At 38.4% G+C, this 21,420-nt stretch overlaps 1 protein-coding gene across 1 annotated transcript; it reads right to left on the bottom strand.

Moving 5' to 3' along the window:
• Positions 1 to 2,246: 2,246 nt before the first annotated feature.
• Positions 2,247 to 20,544, bottom strand: LOC5568592 (transient receptor potential cation channel subfamily V member 5). The gene is made up of 6 exons (XM_001652374.2): positions 19,907 to 20,544; positions 18,534 to 19,772; positions 18,323 to 18,474; positions 17,989 to 18,262; positions 2,555 to 2,797; positions 2,247 to 2,492 (listed from the first exon to the last, which is right to left on the bottom strand). Exons 1-6 carry the CDS (start codon positions 20,303 to 20,305, stop codon positions 2,352 to 2,354), a joined length of 2,448 nt encoding a protein of 815 aa, XP_001652424.2. The 5' UTR covers positions 20,306 to 20,544; the 3' UTR covers positions 2,247 to 2,351.
• Between the last annotated feature and the right edge of the window lie 876 nt (positions 20,545 to 21,420).

Here is a 21,420-nt window from a genome sequence, read left to right on the forward strand (position 1 = left end):
TCCATGGAGAATTTCTTCAATTATTCCTGCGAGTATTCTTCCTGGCTCTTCAATATTTTTTCCAAGGATCCAAGAAACTGTTTATAGACTTTGAGGTTAAATCGATTTTTTCAACATGCTTGCAGTCTCCATACAAAAGTCATCGTTTCTCTTATATGGTAAAATACAATACTTTTGTAAACCAATAAAACATAATTTTTGAGCATCAAAAGTATTATGAACTTTGTTTATACATGAAGTTTGAGTTCTGAGGCAAATTAAGCAAATAAATTGCCTTACAAGCTGGAAAACTTGCATGCAAGTTGGGTGAAACAGTGAAATTTTCCATTTTCAACAGCCAATATCTCAAAAACTAGACGTGCTATGATATTTCTGTAAATAGCAATGGATTCAACAACCCTTAATTAAGTAAATAGCGGTATTTTGGTGCTTGAGACAAAATCGTGTTCCGCAGTGTAAGTGTTCTTTTAGTAGAAGCATTAACCTAAGAATGCTAATGTCGCTACTGTTCGTGTTACCAACATCTAGTTTGCCACGCGCTGACAGCTTGAGTACCGGTCCTCAAAGTGTCAAATAAATGTTTGAATCATCCACTACAACATGGCATCGAACAAACAATGAAAATATACAGTTAAAGGTGATAATAAACTAATTTAGTTTTGTGAGAACAGCGCTATTAGCGTTCTACTACTAATATTTCTATTGTTCTTTTAGTACATTTTATATTATGAACAGTTATCTGTTTGCTGTCCAGTACAGTTTAATTTATTTGGATGTACATATTGTTATGAAGAGTGCAATAAAAGTTTCTAAACCACCCTGTTCTCTCAAAACGAAGTTATTAAAAACTTGCAATCATCACTAACGAAGCACCTCTTCTCGTCTCTGTGGTTGAATTATTAAAATATGGGTCACGACCACAACTCGTCCCGTAGAATACCGTCTCACTCTCAGTGACCATGTGCTCGTACCGTACTGCCATGTTGCCACAGCATTTCCCAATCATATTTGCCGTGCCGTAAATAATTGAGCGTCAATCTACGCTAAACGACAGTTGTCACCCGCTTGCTTTGGTTTAACTCTCTACAGCTGGATTGGTGGGCGCGTCCATCAGTGTCACCGTCACAGCCATCGATCAACTGCACGTGACCTGGTAGCTGGTAACCAGTTAAACTAACCTAGCACTACAAATAATTAAGGACTCGACCGGTGTGGAGTGCCAATGTCTTTCTTCGACATGATACATACAGCAGTGGTCGTTTCCATCAGAACTAAAATTATACCTTCTAATGACTCCACTTTGCTACTGTGAATGGCTTTGCCGTTGGGATTTTACGAGCGCCATCAATTAAAAGAAATAGTGCTCGGCATGCTTTCTCAAACCATGTTTGCTCCTTCGTCACAGTATGCAGTATAACTGTCAACAGTTAGAATGATGCCAGTGATTAGCGAAAGTCGCGTGATTTTTTCAATCTTTGTATAGCCAAAGTCACGAATGGTGTCTAATTTATTGATTCGTTTTTGTTAAGATTTTGTCCACAGCTTGACCTGTACAAAGCAAAAGTTATAGGTTTGGCATTTGATAACTGGCGACAGAATGGCCTTGATGGAAAATGCCTTATATTTGCATTAAATTCATTAAGAACAACATGCCACGGAATCCTTTTTTAAAAGTTCAAACATGCTTCATCACCAAATCCGTGACCATTTTCCGTTGTTTCATTTTCGCTCCACTTATGAGCCCGATAACATCAAAGCAGCCCGGAAGCAAGAAGGAGCGCAAGCACTGCACACAGTCTCCAGGGTGCTGCTTCCTGCTTCCGTGCCGGTAAGCTTTCAGGCCGTAAATACCCAAACACAAAGCAACCGCTAAATGAGAAGCTTTTGACTTTGCTGTGTGGCAGTATTCCTATTTTCCGCACATCCAAGCGGGCCCTGAAGAGATGACACAAAAAGAGAAATGTTTATCACCAGGAAGGATAAACGCACCGCCTACTTCGCTTATCCTCCTCTTGGTCGGGTTGAAGTGCCATAGTAAAAATGAATTGCTTTTCGCCCGACATTGTATTTTCTAAAGGGTTGGGTAAACAAACGAAGGCGGCCTCTACCGCAGGCGGAGTTCAAGGCTTGCTGTGCTATTCATATGTGAAATTGAAAAACGAAGCATTTGAATGAGCGACCTCGGAAATGAATGCAAGGAGGAGACGCATGGTCGTTTTCTTCATAGCCAATCGTTACGGGTCGTGTTCTTGCTTTCTAAACAATCAGAATAAAAGTGTATTTGAAAAATTGAACAATTGGACTATTCAACAAAGTATTTTGCTAGAAACGTAAGTTTCCGGAATTTCCATTCAAGGTACGTTTGCATATTTCTCCATGATTAGTCGTCGCTGCTCGGCTCTTAATTCTCGTTCCACCTGACGTTTCTTCTTCAAGCGCTCATGGACACGTTTCATCTCGAGGATTTCCTTCATCTCTTCCTTGTCTTCGTCCTGCAATACAAACATAAATGTATTACATTTGAATTACAGCAACTCAAAAACTTTATAATTACCGTCATATGCAATCGCAACACGAGGGCTCGTCTCCCGTCCGACATGGGTTGGCTGTAGCTCATGAAGTTTTTGAGTCGCTCGCTCGGAGGAACTCCTCGTTCCACTACCAGAACGATTCGTGCCCATTGCCGTTGCCATTCGTTTTTCGTTTCGGCAATCATGGTGTAGGTGTTACCCATCATGGCGATGAGCAAGTTGACCAACAGGACGGCCACAATGACCATGAAAATGACGAAAAGAACCTGGAAAAGAAAAGAAAGAAAGATAGGTCTGTGAAAAATGTTCCTTATTAATTAAGTAAAATAAAAAAAATGAAATCAAATGAGTTATTGGGAAATCCAAAACAATTTATATACGCCCAAAAAAATCAACTTTGATATACGCCTTAAGAAAGCAACTTGTGATTCGAATATACTAATTGGTTCAGTTTAAATAGTTGGATAGTCCCATACAATTTTGTTAAAAAAATGAGAGTTCTTTTAAGCTTTTTTTCAGAAAGAAGATGAGTTCTTCTAATAGAAAGTGGGAGTTCTAAAAAAACGCCATTGACATGGAGAGTCCTTGGAAAATCCGGAACATGTTTAGATGGGGAAGCAGAGATTCCGAGGAATAAAGCTATTTTGAAAATTCTAGATAATTTCTGTTTGGAAATAAGACAGAACTGAGATCATCAGGAACACGGAAAAGCTAAGTTTTTAAAAACAGGCAAAATATAAGAAGCAAGTTTGAGGTTTTGATGAGAAAGAGGTGAAGATGATCATCAAGAATCACACGATGAAGGGCTATCTCAGAAATTACGTTAGGATTGACTTCAGTATTTTGTTAGCCATGTGATTCGTCCAGAACATTCTACGTTTTCCGGATAATACTAAGGCATGTACCAGTGACGCGGGAAATGGGTAGAACAGGTAGAACATGTCATATGCATAAAAATTCCCGGGTAGGACATTCAAAGGATTGCCCTAGCCCATGTGACAAAATTTCTACATCTATGTTCATGGATAAATTGCCATGGACATTCACGGCAGTGGCGTAGCTAGGATTTTCGGGACCCGGTGCGGCGCTAGGCTAACATACAATTGACATGTGACTAGTTAACAGGGCTGGTAGCGGCTAAAAATCTGAAAATATGATCTTAGCTTCAGTTTGTTATTAACTGAATTTCTACTGCAATGAGGAATATTTACGTAGATGACCCGATATTGTCAGCCCATTCGCAAAACTTAACAGTTTAACAGAATGGCAATAAATTTGGAGAAAAATCGGTATTGAAACGGTGGCAAGAAAAAGTCCGCGGAAAGGGACTGGCAACATCGAATCATTCCTGTACTATGGTTTCGGGGCCCCGAGGAACCAGTGCCCAGTGCGGACCGCACTCACTGCTCCCCCCTAGCTACCCTACTGATCCACGGAACTATTTCTTGACACATTACTGGAACATGCATGGATGACTGTCAAGAGATTCCTAATGAATTGTTGAAACATTTCATGGATTAATCTTAGACCAGTAGTATAGTGCGGTTGGTGATGGCCCATGATGCTCTTGAATGTTTTACAATTCCTACAGAACTCCCGAAGTAATCTCTGCAGAATTTTGTGGCTGAATTGTTGTAAATGTTTCTGCAAGATATTCCTTTATTGATTCCTAGAAAATGATTAGATTATATTTTCCATGAAATAGAATATGATTTGATTTTTATTAAGAAATAAAATATGATTTTATTTTTATTAAGCATTCTGGAAACATTAAAAATGCTTGCGGAATTGTTAAAGAAATTCCAGCAAAATATTTAAAGATTTTTTTTGCAGGTTGAACCACTTTACCAAGAATTTCAAGCTCACGACAGTCCAAAAATTATTTGTTTCATCCAGTAAGCTCTGTTGAGCTACCTCGGGAATCTTTGTTTCACATTTCTGTGAAAAATAGACACGTTCACAGCGTTTTCCTGTTTCAATGAAGATATTGTAGAACAATATCACTGGTTGATAAGTTTCGCAGTTTGTTCTAGTTTTTTGTCAATTTTTTTAAGTGAACTGGTCCAAAAAATATATAAATTTTGATCAAATAAAAAATTGCTATTGAAGATTATGCATGAAAACAGTCACTTTCAATTTGTTGTCTAGAATTCAATAAAAAAGTAAACATTCTTGGATATAAAGATTTTACCGACGTTTGTCCTACGCATGGTTTAGAATTTGGACACGCCTCTGATATGTACCATTCTACCCTCAAAATCCCGGGACGAACCTTGAATTTTCAAATTGTCATAGTGACCACTAATTTGAAATAAATTTTAAAGTAAATGTGATTAGTTGGTCTTACAGCAAATCAAGAGCTATCTGGCGGTGAAGACTCTTATTGGGAAATCATTCGCTAGGTTGCTCTAGTAACAAATATTTTTTTATCGTCTGTATCTCAAGTTAGAAGGTTGGTTTCTTCGGCAAAGGTGCTAACTTGATCAAAGGCTATCTTGTTCTAAAAATGTGATTAAAACATATCCGCTTGGTGATGCTAGTAACATTTTTTTTCTCTATTCTTCTATATCTGAAGAACCTTTTCAACAAAAAGGTTTTGTGTCTTTGGTAAAGATGTTCAGCAGATAAGAGCTATCTGGTGGTTGTGGAGTTTGGATAATCACCGGAAGGAATCACCCTCCCCGCGATGCTTATACAACTTACCCAGGCAAGTGTCGGTTCGCAAGTGAGGCAGCATGAATGCATCTTGTAAGCAAGTGACAGTAGTGGGATCATTCAGAGATGCCAACCAGCTTGCTGTGATCAATTCTAAGGCCACTAGCCAACGCAATGGATTCTATAGCTCACATTCTCCCTCTGCTCCAAAGAAATTGTAGTTAAAAAAAAAGCATAAATGGACAGATATTTAAAAACATATTTTAAAATTTAAGAACATTGAAAAACATAAGTCGTTCATATGTTTTGATCATCTTCATTGCCTTTCAAACCTGTTCATGTTAAATAGCAGTATTCATTTCATCAACCTATACGACATACGACACACAAAATCTCGGATAGTTAGACTCCGTTCAAACTGTTCATTTTGGAAAATCTCTTCTTATTAATTATTTTACTTACATATTTTGAGAACACAAATCTCTGTATTATTCTATTAAATATGGATATTATTGGTCTAAGACTTTTTTTTGGCATAAACTGTGCTGTTATTTTTAGTTTATCAGAGCGTCGTTTAAGATAGGAACTGTCATATGATTCCGCAGTCACCTCAAAAAACTTTTTATAAAAAGTTATTTACTTCAATTGCATTAATACTTCAATTAATTGTGTTATTTCAGTCATACAGATATTTTATATCAAGTATCCCTCGTTACGAGGTCCAACAAATTGAACAGTTTTAATGCTCTCGTTTTTTTTGTTTGGCTTTTATGAAAAATGTCAATCCATTGCGAGAAATATTTGATGGTCAGTTATCCATGCCACATAACATTTGCGCTAGAGAAGAATTTATCCATATCTTTGTGTGTTTATTATCGCCTATTTCTGAGTTTCTATGAACCACGGCTCCTTTTTATGGTAGAAACAACTACCACCAATGAGTGCTGCTCATCTAGCATTCTCAAATTATTAATTAAATTTTAATCATTTCTCGGCATATTCCAACTTTTCTTCAATGTACGTTTTCATGACAAACAATACGTATTTGACCATTTGTTCAAAGGAAAAAAAAAACAATTATCATGCTTTCATGTCGTCATATAACTTGTTGGGTTCCTTCACCTACGACAAAAATACGCTCTGTACTTTCAACCTGAAATTTGCACAATGCAAAACAATTGAATCGTCGAAAGTCTCATCTGATACGGCAAATGACAGGCTCTAAGAATCTGTTTTTCACGACGGACAATGCGGAGTCTTTTACCCTAGAACAGACAGCGCGCTCTAGGATTTCGAATTGACATTTGTACAACACAAAACAACAAGTTTGTCAAAATTCTCAATTTTATCAGACATCAGATACTGCCGGGGCTCGTCTTCCCCCACGGCAACGGTCTGAAATTTTCACCAAGCAAAACAACAAGATCATCGAAATTTCGATTCTCGACAGTGGACATTACAGGGATTCGTTTTTACTCACGGTAAATGAAACGCTATAATCGTCCGACCTGATATTTGCACCAAGCAAAACAACAAGATCGTCAACATTTTGGTTTTCGACAGCGGAAATTACCGGGCTCGTCTGTCCTCACGGCAAACAACACGCTATAATCGTTCGATCGACATTTGCCCTAAGCAAAACAACAAGATCGACTAATTGTCACTTCTCGGCAGCAGACATTGCCGGGGCTCATCTTCCCCATAGGCAAACAACACGCTGTAAGCGACCGATCTGACATTTGCACAAAGCAAAACAACAAGATCGTCAAATTTCGGTTCCCGACAGCGGACATTACCGGGGCTCGTCTTTCCCCACGGTAAACAACACGCTATATCGTTCGATTTGACATTTGCGCTAAGCAAAACAACAAGATCGACGAATTGTCGAGAAGCGACATTGCCGCAGCGGCAGCAGCGGACATTGCCGAGGCTCATATTCTCCCTCGGCAAACAACACGCTGTGAGTGTTCGCACATCAAAGCTCCTTCTAGAGTTTTTTTTTCTGCATTCACTTTTTTCCACGAGCGTAAAACGAATCTGAATATGGGCCAGAAGTGTCCACTAGACACGCACCACGATGCAGCCTGCACTTTTGATTTTCACTTTTCCACTTTAGCAACGCTGCAGGGTAATTCCTCCCATTGATAAAATATGTAATAAAAAACCAGGCATCTTTCTACAAATTAGTAGAAAACTGGTAGGATCGCCAATGTGGAGTTTGGATAATCACCGGAATTAATCACCCTCCCCGCGATGCTTATACAACTTACCCAGGCAAGTGTCGGTTCGCAAGTGAGGCAGCATGAATGCATCTTGTAAGCAAGTGACAGTAGTGGGATCATTCAGAGATGCCAACCAGCTTGCTGTGATCAATTCTAAGGCCACTATCCAACGCAGTGGATTCTATAGCTCACAGTGGTAAAACACATAATCAAGAATTCACCACTTTTATATTTTTAACCCCTGAAATCCCGAGACGAACCTTGAGTTTTCAAATGGTCATAATTTGGAGACTGGTAGATCAATTACAATACAATTGAAATAAATGCAGTTAAATGATCTTATCATCCTTGGATGAGACATCCCCGCTGACCCCTTCTTGTTTTCAGGGAAACGAAGAAAGCGTGGGCAATAGGGATCCAAAATTGTCCTTATAATCCATTCAACAAATATCTCAAGATTCTTCAATCTTTTGTATCTCAAAATCTTAATCAGCTGGAAGGTTGGTGTCTTCGGCGAAGCTGTTCATCAGGTCTTGGCCTATCTGGCGAAGAAAAATCTGATTAGGAATTCAGCCGCTAATTGACGTTAGCAAAAAAATCAATCTTCACTATCTCTATATATATATTGATAACCTGGAAGGTTGATGTTTTCGCCAAAGCTGTCCAGCAGATGAAGAGCTGATGAATGAGATCTGATGGTGATTTAAATTTAAATTTGATTAGAAATCCTTTCGTTAGATGTCGCTAGCATGAAATTTTCTTTGATTTTCTGTACCTTTAGATCCTGATCAGCTACGCAGAAAGAAAAATCCATGTAAATTTCAGCGTAAAATCGGGCACATGAAGGGAACCAATAACCAATTGACCAATAACAACTTGCCTTCCATGCCAAGGTGCTGAAATAGTTTGAGCTTCCCGTTTTGATTTTTGTCCCGCTTCTCCATACCTTCAACGCACTGTGCGTCCGGGCAATACGAATCAGCACGTGCTTTGCGCGCCACGGCACATATGCAAAAACACAGTTTGCTGTAGCATACATACATAGCCAAACAACTAATTTGCTCCGCCCACTTGCGTGAAAGAAAGACGAGCGAAAAAGCTCATGGCAAAGCACATTTTGCTTCTTCTTTTTGGTTCGAGTAAGGGAAATCGGCCGCATGTCGCGCAACAGAGAGTGAACCGCTCTTTTTCCGTTCGCTTTTGGTTTGGATGGGGTAAATCGGCCGATTGTATCGAAAATTTCTGGGGAGGATTGAGAGAGCGATACGAAAAGTGCGAAAAGAACCGTTCTTATTTTCGTTTGCTCTCACACTCGCGCATCCACAAACTTTCGGCGTCGCTGTATGATGGATGGATACGGACGGACAAAGCTTGATGCGTAAACGAAAGCGCAACAAATGAAACTAAAATTTATCGTTTCATCTATGTCGCAGCCAATTTATTTGAACTTTGTTCAGTTTGCAAAATTTTAGCCAAAAAATTGAAGTTTGCTGGATAAATTCAAACAAAATTGCAACAAAAATAAGCAAGGCACTTTTTTCCGGTTTTCACGATTTTCTTCAGAAAAACACATAAAAGTTGGTGTGTTTGGACAGTAATCGATGTCCGACACCATTTCGGAATCCACGATGGAAAACTTCGGTTTGTGAAAATTTACAGTGACTCAGGCTCATATTCGTACAGGGCACTTCAAATTGATAAAAAATTAATGATATAATTTTTTATCAACAATGAAGGTTAAAAATTGTTTGGCAATCATGATCTGTATCGATTTATTTTTGTCATTGGAATAATGGTAAAATATTTGACACTCAAAACTAAATTTAAAAGCGCTATATGATTGCTCAAGTTCTTCATTGCGTTGTACAGATCTAGTGAGGGCATTTCGACAATTTAAAAAAGGACTTTGAAGCATATGTAAAATAAATCTATGAAAAACACATTTTTTCAATGTTTTTTGCCATAAAAATCAGTAACATACATCTTTCTGAATTTTTTTTTCTTAAGGCTAAGCAGCCCGTCATTCGTTTTGGCAACACTGATGACTTTTCAGCTTGCTTTTCAAAGTGCTTTTCAGTCTTGATAGTTTATATGGACTTGAAAAAGTATCACTGTACGCGCTAACATGCATAAAGTATGCTGATACTTTTTCAGCTGTGTCAGTGCAAAACCAACTGATTTTCTTTGATTCGAAATCGAGAGATGAATTAGCAACAATCATCAACGACGCGTACAAATTTCAATGACAGCCTACTTCGCCTTAAGAATAATAACTGCGAATAATGAAAAAATAAAAAAAAAACAATTTTAGAGTAGCTAGCTACGAATGGATATCGGCATGTTATAGTATATAATCTTGGTTGGTATAAGGGGATTTTTTTTTTATTATCGGACAATTTGGGCCGGAGGTTCTCCGATTTGCATGAAATTTTCACCAGAGGTAGAGCTCGTGGATACATGACCAAAAGTGAAATTCAAAAAAATTATAGTGGCCTATTTTCCCGGAAAACTCTAGATGAATTTTCACGATTTTTCTATATACCTCAAACTTTGAAAATTCATATCTCCTGAACTATGCATCGTAGAACAAAAGTTTTTTAGTGAAATCGAAAGGAAATTTTCTCAGCAATCTATTAAAAATATAAAAAGAAAAACATTTCTCGGGAAATTTTTCACCATGGAGAAAATTGTCGGAAAAATAGCAAAAAAACTATCGTCTGTATCATGAAAAATTTTCAAAAAAATATTTTTTGTTTCATCAATTCATACTCTAACTTTCGTCCATAGACGCCAAAGTGGTATCTTTTACCGTTTAGGCGACAGAACTGAAAAACCGATGACCACCCGCACGCTTCCCATAGAAAAATGTGTTCTATTGTGGGCCTCATAACCGTGCGCTAACGGCGGCAGTAATTTACACGCATTGTAAGTGTAACGCAGTAAACCATCCTTTCCTTTCCAGTCAGAAGAAACTTTTCGTCACTCGGAGCACTCCTCTTTGGTCTGTTGGGTGTTTTGTATGTCCTTTATTCGTAACCTTTACTATTGAGACCAACAGTCTTTAATTGAAGACGATCCTAACATTTAATAATATAGGTTATAGGAACTGACCCTCAGCAAGCATGGGAAAATTCACTCACTCACTCGAACGCCACCGATAAAAATAGCAAAAAATCTGCTGATATTAAACATTCAGTGATAGCTGAACCGTCCTAGGCGGAGTGTAGCATGAAAGCGTCGAAACCGATTGTGTAAAAGCGACAATCGGTAGGAACGCGAAGAGTAGTGAATACCAATACACTTGTATCTGCGAGGCACGAGTTAATGCACTTAGCATCCATTCGCCGAATGCATTGAACTGACTGAGAGGATTCCTACTAATTGAATCATTCCGTGGTGTGGACTGCCAGTCAGTGAACGCTCATTAGCACTCAAACCCGAATGCCATTCAAACGGAATCAGAATGTAAACAATCATTCCTGGACAAACATTTCAAAAGAGCACATCGACATTGGTAAACATTGGCTTTGCAAGCCGCTGTTGAACCCAATGCAACTCGATCACGCTCACCAATACCACTATCTGGAAGAGCTAACACCAATCTTTCTGATAGTGGGGTTAGTTTGCGTGGGCGGTTTAAAAAGGGCTCAACAGCAACGTTTCTGAAAATAGGCTCAAGACCTCTTGGGCCCTTTTCAAATGTTTGTCCTTTGTCCGAATTTTGGTATTGCATATTCGACTGATCAGATGCCGTTTTTTTGTTTCGCTTAGTGCTCGCCGAAGAAGCAGAATGGGCACTGGAAATTGAAACGTTCGGCTTGGTTAAAAAAATGGCTTTCTCGCTCTCGACTGTGCGTGGAAGCGAGTGAGGGAAACACAATAACTGAGTGAGTGTTTCCCATGCTTGACCCTCAGTATCATATAGTTGCCAAGCAAAAAGGATATTTATGCATACAAAAAGTGCTATTTGTAATTTTCTAGCTATTTTCAAATTTTGTTCAATTTATCAAATGATTAAATAATTAACTAGAGGCGCGCGAATAAATTTTCAGTTTTGTGTTCTATACAAAGTGATATATTTGATATAAATTCTGATTGTTCCTTGGAAGAATATAGTATAGTATTTGCATGTATATAATATCAATCAACTGTATTACATTCAGGGACGCTATCTATTGTTCCATATTCCACTGCCAGTCAGCGTGCAGCCTCTACAGTTGGCGCCAACCCAACAGCGCGCCAAGCTGTATTGAGAAGCGTACGCGCGTAATGAATAATTATTGTATGTTTTGTCTGGCCGTATCGTGCGCCTATAGGCCTTTTCATGTGACAGATCCGTCTATGCATTTGTTTACATCGGTGGAGGACCGGTGCTAACACGGGCCTGTCATTTTCATACAAGAACTGTCAAAGTGCTTCCCGATCAGCTGATTTGAGACGTCATGTGAATAGGCCTATATAAGGCGTACCCATTGAATTTGTAAGAATGTAGTTTCTTTTGTTTCTCCACCGAGTAGGCATGCTGCCTCTCAGAGGTAATAAATTTGTTAAAGTGAAGCCGTTCGCTTGATTTTCCGTCCGTTGTATCGTAAAAGACACAACGTAGGAAAGACGTCCTGGCCGAAACAACATATTAACAATATATTCATAAGTTTCCAAAGAAAGTGGATCTTGAGATTTGATTCTTCAAACGTTACCATAATGATTGATTGTAACAAGAACTTCCCGTGCGGCTTTCATAGAGGCTGTTAGCTTTAATACTAAATAACGTTGCTGATGAAGGGCACACAAAACACCCAACTGACCAATGGAGAGTGATCCGATTGACGAAAAGGTTCTTCTGACTGGAAAGGAAAGGATGGTTTACTGTGCTAGGTACACTTACAATGCGTGTAAATTTCTGCCGCCGTTAGCGCACGGTTATGAGGCCCACAATAGAACACATTTTTCTATGGGAAGCGTGCGGGTGGTCATCGGTTTTTCAGTTCTGTCGCCCAAACGGTAAAAGATACCACTTTGGCGTCTATGGACGAAAGTTAGAGTATGAATTGATGAAACAAAAAATATTTTTTTGAAAATTTTTCATGATACAGACGATAGTTTTTTTGCTATTTTTCCGACAATTTTCTCCATGGTGAAAAATTTCCCGTGAAATTTTTTTCTTTTTATATTTTTAATAGATTGCTGAGAAAATTTCCTTTCGATTTCACTAAAAAACTTTTGTTCTACGATGCATAGTTCAGGAGATATGAATTTTCAAAGTTTGAGGTATATAGAGAAATCGTGAAAATTCATCTAGAGTTTTCCGGGAAAATAGGCCACTATAATTTTTTTGAATTTCACTTTTGGTCATGTATCCACGAGCTCTACCTCTGGTGAAAATTTCATGCAAATCGGAGAACCTCCGGCCCAAACCTGTCCGATAATAAAAAAAAAAATGCCCATAAGTTATATCCCAAACCAAAAAAATAGTCAATTTCTCTCAGTTTTGCTTTTAAATTGAAACATTTAATCCATGGTATATGGTATTTATGTTATTCAACAATATTCCAATTACAACAAAGTCTAATAATTTATTTTGTTTGACATTTTGATTGCAAACATTATTATAGACATTGATAGTACAAACGTAATTGCCGTAATCACAACACGTTATCAGAAATATAAAAACATCAGGATATATTCTTGTAAAATGTATATCAAAGCTCTCCACTCGTACAAGTAATGTTGTATTTTTATTGTAAATCAATGAACTGCAAAATAGGCTCCAATTTTGTGTATAATTTGAATATGTATTCGAAAAAAATTCAATATTGAGATAACATCAATGATGAAGAGGTATGCAAGGGAGGTTTGACAGCATTGTGAAGGGTAGTTTGATGTACAACAAAGCTCGTAGTTTTAATTTTTTCTACAGATCAGTAAGCTTCACCTGTTGTTTGGTTTTCCTATTTTATGTCTTAACTTCTAAGCTGAAACCCATCAATTTTGATTAGATTTGTATGAAACGTCTAATTTAAGCATCAACTGAGAACAGTTTAGTAGCTACTGAAAATTAATGCCATCTTGTCAATTGCGGTAATCACTGGCAAGATGAGAGAAATATAAAACTTATTTTTACAAGAAATAAACATTCATTAAGACAAACCAATCTAATTGAATATTTCCAAAAATTCTAAATTTGCTGCGAGAAAAAAATCTATCTCGACTGGTAAGCTTTGCATTTGCATTACATACATCTCGAAATCCTCACTGAATTTTTTATAAAAATTTTTGCGAACTCTTAGCTAGGGCTTTCTCAGGTCTTCAATCTTGAAGTTTCTTTAACTATTCAGAGATTCTCCCAGAACTTTTCTTACCTCTTATATTTGGTTATTACAAACAAATTATTAGAAATTAATTCAGTCATTCAGTCAAACTTTTGAGCGTTTCTTCGGAGATTCAACCAAAACTTCCGACAAAAAGCCTTCAAGACATCCCTCCACGAATTATGTTTGGTGTTTCTTTGCACTGAAAACATCTCTTCGTATTTTATCCAAAATCCATTTCGTAAAACAAGATTTCGTACATATAACGCTATTTTCATTCAATGTACGAATAATTTGTACTTGACAGAATTTCGCGATTCAGTGACTTTACGAAATAATCGTAAGATGTACGATATACAATTCGTAGATGTGCGTTATCGTGTTATTCGTATTACGAATTGTTTAGTATTACGAAACTGATCGTTAAATTTACGAAATCATTCGTTGTTTTCTGCAACGAAAGGTTTCGTAGACACATTTCGTAAAATACAACATGACACGACCGCAGCCGAGGGAGGTAAGAAGAAGCGCGTAGAAATGTTCGTTCTGAATACGAAACAAACGAATTTAGATTACGAAACGTTTAGTACATTATAACAATCATTGTTTGTTTTGATTTCGAGCTTAAATCATATTACGAAGCTGGTTGCATACATTTTACGAAACTGTTTCGTTGCAGAAAACAACGAATACTTTCGTAGTTCAAACGAACGATTTCGTAATATATAACAATATATATTTTCAGTGTGGGAGCTCCATCAAAAATTTCTTCATATGCTCTTAAAAGTGTGCCAACAGAAGCTCTCGAGGGATTCTCACGGGATACATTTAGGAATTTTTCAGAATTTTTATAAGAATTCATCCATGGATGATCCATTCGTGGATTGCTTTTGGAACCCCAATCGGAGTTACACAGAGATTTAATGAATGGGACTTAGGATTAGCTTACCATTTCTCAATGTGCACAAATCGAGAGCTTAAATTTTAAAAGTCAATAACGACGCCGGCCACGTCCTTACGGTCATCGGAACCGAAGAATCTTCTGCATCTCCACAGTTGTCATGGAAAGGATATTGTGTTAGTGGGATAAGGTGAAGATCTGAGAGTCACCTTTGATTGGTGATGCGATCCATGTTATATTCACGCCTAACTGGATTCGCGATTTTATTCGATAAACGCATTGTACGCCGAACCAGTGTTCATCGTTCGCCCTCGCAAGAGTAAGCGATACGATCAAAAGATCAAACACAACTAACGCGATCCGCGAACCGCAACACTGTTTCATCCTATCGTGTTAAGCGAGCGACGCGCAACACGATTGATCCTGACCGCATTACCCACCACCGCAGGAGCAAGTGACACGGACAAAGGACCAAACATTACTAACCTTTTGGTACCCTTTCAAGGTGCTCTTTAAAAACCCATACAGGAATTCTACCATTTGCCAAGATTCCTTTTCAATTCTTTCAACAACCCCTAGAAAAAATATAACTCCGCAGGAATTCCGAGATAATGCCTGGGATTCGCTGGATGAATTTCATGAAAAACGCCTTGAACACTCACGAGAAGAATTCCTTGAAAAATGTATGAGGAATTATTCCTTAACCCGTATAGGTCTGAGTGAAAGCACTGTCCACATATCTAGTTTCTAGAAGTGGCCAAAGGAACTCGGAAATATTCCTGTGGCCGGAGTTATTCCGGTGGGTCACTGGGTCAAATCGGGTAAAAAAGGGCTATTTTTTGGGACATGCCAAGTAACCTCTATTTATTTGCAATGACAATCATTTTAATTTGCATAAATCATTAAGATCTGACATTCAACATTATAAATGAAGAGTTCTGCACCGTTTAAAATATACCAGCTGTGGCCATTCGGACGTAATGCCTGGAAGAACCGGCTATAGATTTGTTGGATACTAATTCATTTCAATTCTCGAAAAGTAGAAATCAAATATAATTGTGCACTAAAATGCATTCCCATAAGCATGGCACAGATGTTCAGATACAAATTTGCCACTTGATCGTAAGTTTGAGGCGTCTCGGGACCCGAAAATGGTCATTTGTAGGATTAATCAAATGCAATACTCAAAAGGTTTACACTGATGCAATTTTCTTAAAATTCCGTCATGTAGTGGCCACATTATAACCGATTCCGGCAAAAATCTGTGACTTGAAATTTGCCTACCTCCAGGGGCACAACCGCACAGTACCCTTCTCACCCGACATGATCCAGTGATCCACCGGAATAACTCCGACCACAGGAATATTTCCGCGTTCTTCTGTCCACTTCTAGAAACTAGATATGTGTGCCAGTATATTGACAAAAAATCATTTGAATTCATTAAGAATTCGCTGAGTGGTGAGGGTTTTAAATTTTTTGCTTTCACTCAGGCCTATACGGGTTAAATAGTAGTGTTATCGTGGCAAAAAATTAAGGAAAAATTTTAGTAGTAATTTCAAGATTAACCTCCAAAAAAGCTCGAACATTTATTACCCAAAAAATCTTTTGTTGACTTCGTAGGGAATTGAAGGTATACGCAAAGGATTTCCTGTAAAACTTTCTCTAGAAGTTTTTGTAATAACTAATTAAGCAATCAATGAAGAAATCTTTGAACCACAGGACGTATTTCTATTAAAAAACAATCATTGAGGGAGTTCGAGGGAGAATCGTCTACATTTTCTGGACAGATTTTTAGAACACATCGTAAAGAATTTCAAGTAGAAATCCTAGAGTCTCTGAAAAAAATCACTGATGGACTTCTGAGCCAAAGAAATCTCGAGTACCGTAATTCGGGGTGTAGTTGATCAGCGGGGAGAAGTTGATCATTCCTGTACCCACATGTATAGACTGTTATAAGAGCTATGACCCGATTTCAATTATCACAATCTCTGAGTTGTGGCATTACCTGATAGCTACTCTTGATTTTCATTAATTCGGTTTGGCATTCAGGGTAATTATTTCATGGAAAAACAGATTTTTTAAGAAATGTTTGATGAACTGTTGAAGGGTTCTTCTCCAAACAACCGACTATTTCCACGACTATACAAAGCTACAATTTTAATAAACTGTTTCATACATTTCAGATAAATTCTGTGTACCCAGTTTTAAATTTGTATTGAGGATACAAATTCTTTTTTTAGAGGAAAAATGATCTTTTTGCAAGAGGGTTGCAAATTTCAAAGAAAATTGCCTACCTTTAGGCGTTTAATGTGGTGTAATCTGTAATCCACAACTTTCAAAAAAAAAAAATTAATTAATTTATCAATAAGTTGTAAGATTTTTGAGTCTTGATTCAGATTAAGAGACCCCAAATTTAATGAATAGCATATTTCTTTATTTTAGGAAACCTATCGCAGTAAACCTAAACTTTAGTAGAAAATCAAATCTGAGCTTTAAAATGACTGACGGTTTAATTAAAAAAAGGAATAGTTTTGGAAAAAAAAATAGGAACTCTTGGTTACATAGCCAGATACCATTTTGAATTATTTGCTATTTTTTAAGCTGTGATGTAACAGAAAAAAATATCTGAATTCGTAAACCATACAGTTCTATTGGAAAATTTTGGACTCAGAATTTCTAGAACTAACAATCATCTACAGCAGCTGCAAGAATCCTATTAAAAATTGTATGTTCTCCAATTCTGTAGCAGAAACTTTTAGATTACTATAGAAAATTCATATTTTCAGGAGAAAAAGCTAGATTTTCGATCGATCCGCTGAATATCCAGGATTCAGGTAGAGGCTTTTGAATTTCTGAAGCAACTTCAAGAATCTATTATCCTGCATTTCAGGATAGTCTTCTACATTCATAATTGATGCAGAATCACAGAGAGATTCATTTCCAATAAAATTCCCTACTAGGGTGTTTCAAAAAATCGTTTTTGCTTCACATCGCTCATTTATAGAATAAATATTAAGCCTCCCAAAATTTGTACTCATTTGGATGAAAACTTTGACTGCACAAGTGTGTATGGGAATTAGAATGGGAAAGACAAGCAGTTCATTCATTCGATCATAGCTTTTCATGCTTTTGAGAGCTACTCTGATTCTATTAGATACATTTGTCAGCTGCAACTTTGCCGAAGACCGTTTCCAAATCGGTCGCTTCAGTATTAATTATTGATTTTTGAATGAGTTGAAAATTTTTGGCTAAAATAATTAAGCTGCTCTGCTGGCATCACTGATTCACTATGAAACATAGTAGCCATAACTCCCATACAAACTTTGAAGGACTTGTACAGTCGATTGGTTTGGACCACCTTAATATCTCACCTTAGCGCATCCCTCGTGCTCGGTTTTCTCCAGTGCACCGTAGTAGTCGCCGAAATTCGTCAGCGACATCAAAAACATCGCCACTATCGACTCCATCGGAGAAGGCATCGGGTTTTCATCGCCTTCCTCTTCACCCTTGAACGACAAGAACACAATGTAGTAGGCCTGGGAAAATCCCATCACGAACACCAGATAGATGACGACGAATCGCAGCAAGTCTCCCATCACCATGCGGTAGATCATCACAACGAACGGTCCAACGGTTTTGAAACCACTGGAATGGAATTATAATATTTAGTAGAGATAATTATAGCAAATTGAAGGGTGTACCTACCGACAGAAGAACAAAAAGTACGGAGCAGTAGTCAACATAATCGTCACGGCAACGTGATCTTCAAGCTCGATCAGGCAAAGAACCTTCAGAAACGGTACGATCATCATTATGCAGCACGAGAAAAGAAACATAACCCGAGAAGGGGAAATCATCTGAAAATTAGCACTATTAATGTTGGACTGTTTGCGATTCAAATAGTTGAACTGCTTACCAAATTCTCAAAGAACATTTTTCGTCCCAAGAATCGAAATTCTCTCAACGCTCCAACTAGGTACAAAAATGATCCAATGAGAATGATGATCTCCGAAACCAACCTTATCTTATCCTGCAGTGTGTCGTATGCCATGGTGGCACATTTAGAATTAAAGAAAGTGTTTTCTTCCATAACTGCCGGATCGAACAACGTTTCGTTAGCAATAAATTGAACGATTTTTTCGTTCACATCCGCTGCCAGTGAAGTGGGTAATGTTGCGTTAGTCGAATCAGAAAATGTCAAATTTTTCAAAGTAATGCTGGTTGTGGTGCGGTTGGCTGCCGTATCCTCCAAATTCATTGGTCCCCTTCTCAGAGTGAAGCTTACTAGTGAAACGCAAAAATACCAAAAGAACACGAAGAATTGGCGATAGAACTTGTCTTTGACGAACGAGTTCCACTTGGTCTTGAGCAAATCAATCAGTACACCTTCTAGTAGGTCTAAATGCTCCGCTTTGTCGCCGAATACCACTAAATTTAATGCTGAATCTTTGTTAATATTCCCTGTTTCGATGTCGATCGTGTCGATCAAAGCAAGCGGATAGGCCGCACAAGTGATAGCTCCCAACTGCCAGTAGATTTCTCGTTCGATGTTCATAATGTGGAAAAACATCTCAACTCGACCCAACTTGGCTGCCAAAGTCAACGGCGTCAAATTCTGCAGGTTTCTTATGTCCAGCGATGAGCCGACTTCATACGCCATGTCGAATGTTGAGATTTTCTCGTAGATGACCAACATGTGCAAAACGGTGTTTCCGTTCGAGTCCTGATTATCTGGATCAGCTCCCCGAGCCAACACCAACCGGTAGCATTCCTCCTGGCCTAAGCAAGCGGCAAAACTCAACGGATATTCGCCCCAGTACACGTACCCATCGTAGTTGGTCATGGGAAGTACGCAAATGATTTCCGTTTCGATAGAATCGTATCGCGTTGCCTTCTGGTCCTCTGGACACATGAACGTACCGCAACACCTCTCATCAACATCGGAACCACTGTCCAATAAATACTTAACCATGGCCGGATCTTCGTTGACAATTGCCACGTGGAGCACACTTTCCCCGTAATATTCATCGCACATGTAGATATCGTTGATGAGCTTCGGGTAGAAACGTAGTAGGCGCTTGGCAAGATCAGCATGCAAAGATGTTGCGTTCAGCAAGCACAGATGAAGAATAGTTTCGCCGACTGCTCCTCGTTCCTAAAAAGAATCCGAGACAAAGCATGGATGACTAGATTGCGTGTCACAGTATTCAACAGTTTCTCACTCTGATTCGTTCTAGTTATTTTTGGCGCGCATTATTTTCCTCCCATTCACAACACATTCTCACTCACCTTGATGTTCCAGCACACCTCCCTGTACCCCGATGGATTCCTCTGGTATTCGCCCTCGGTCACGTCCGGACATACTGCGTCAATGTCGAAATCCTCTTCAGGGTTTTCCAAGGCACGAATCTCTGGCAACTGCTTGGATCGAGGTCGTTCTCGGTTCCTCAGCAGCACCAACTGGGCCACTGGGATATATTTCCCTTTGCCCTTATTGTACAGGAAGGGTTCGACTTTCGTTTTGATCGCATGATCTATTTCTGCATATTGTTTGTTTTGGATTGCTCTTTTCATCATGTCCACCAAAAGACCACCACCTTTCAGATTGACGAACTTGTACAGAGCCTGGGTGGACACTCCGGCCTGTTTCTTGACTCCGCTGGTGACATTACTCTCGGTATTTCCCATGACCGCAGACGGGATCTAGTTTTCACTTTGTGAATCTTTTACATAACAATTTTCACAAAAATATCCGAATTGGCGCGAGGAATGCTGCCAAATTTTCCCGAACAAATTTTCTCACTGAACCGTTATCGATCCAACGGTTGGGGAAGGTTTCCTTGGAAGCGACCGACATGCCTTTTGTGTTTATCGAGTGCCATGTGCTCTCCTTGCATGCCGGTAACGATACGGAATGCGTATAAGCACGAAATGACAGCGTGCCTCGTCGGGCCTGGTGCCGGGAGATTGTTCATTATTCCCGTTTTTGATTTTTAGGTAATTTTTTGTCAAGTAGTGGTAATAACGGCTTCAACAATGACGTTATTATGAGCAAAATGGCGTTTGATCCATTTCTTATCTGAACGATGTACAAATTAGCGGGGTGCAAATTAATAAATTAGTGTTCATATTAAATACGGTCAAACCAACGAGGGTACCCGGTATTAGAAAAAGGCAATGCAGTAAATTTGATTTGATTTAAGGTAAACGCAGTAAAGGCAATTTATTAAAATTCAAGGTCCTAAGATTAAAGCGTTGATCGTGAAATTCCAGTGTGGATCCTCGGATTTCAGTGTGAGTCCTTTAGTGTATATCCTGGTTATCTAGTATGGATCCTGGAATTATGGTATTGACCTGAAATTACAGTGTAGATTAAGATGCGGCTTATTTTTCGAAAGTTCTCAAAACCGATAATTCATGTGTCTTTCTGAATTCAAATAAATCACGGTGTGTTTCGTAGAACAAGTTTATTACAAAAAAAAGGTAAGTCTGAAACTTCTCCACAATAAAGCCTAGGTTTCTCGCGTTCATTTGCTGCTAAAACCAAAATAATCGGTCGGGGGGTCCAGAGTAATTTTTTTTTGTTTGGTTTCGAGAGACTTGCACATATGTTTGAATTTGCCTATTTATGTGTTTATGTACATTAGGGCGGTTCAAAATTAAAAAATGTTTGAGAATTCAATCTCACATATGTTCCTTACTATCCTTACTATAAAAATAGTGTTCTGTGAAATTCGCAGCTTTCTATGGAAATTACTATGAAAAAATTTTGAGGTATGTTCCAAACACGCTTGTACTGTAAT

This window comes from Aedes aegypti, chromosome 3 (assembly GCF_002204515.2).
Source record: "Aedes aegypti strain LVP_AGWG chromosome 3, AaegL5.0 Primary Assembly, whole genome shotgun sequence".
NCBI lineage: Eukaryota > Metazoa > Arthropoda > Insecta > Diptera > Culicidae > Aedes > Aedes aegypti.

What these genes read in the sequence shown, in the direction of transcription:
- LOC5568592 (XM_001652374.2), bottom strand. Translation starts at nt 20,305, where the DNA reads ATGGGAAATACCGAGAGTAATGTCACCAGCGGAGTCAAGAAACAGGCC. An exon ending in AGGTGTGCTGGAACATCAAG is followed by an intron (nt 19,773 to 19,906) that starts GTGAGTGAGAAT and finishes GATTCTTTTTAG; the next exon opens with GAACGAGGAGCAGTCGGCGA. An exon ending in TACTTTTTGTTCTTCTGTCG is followed by an intron (nt 18,263 to 18,322) that starts GTAGGTACACCC and finishes ATTCCATTCCAG; the next exon opens with TGGTTTCAAAACCGTTGGAC.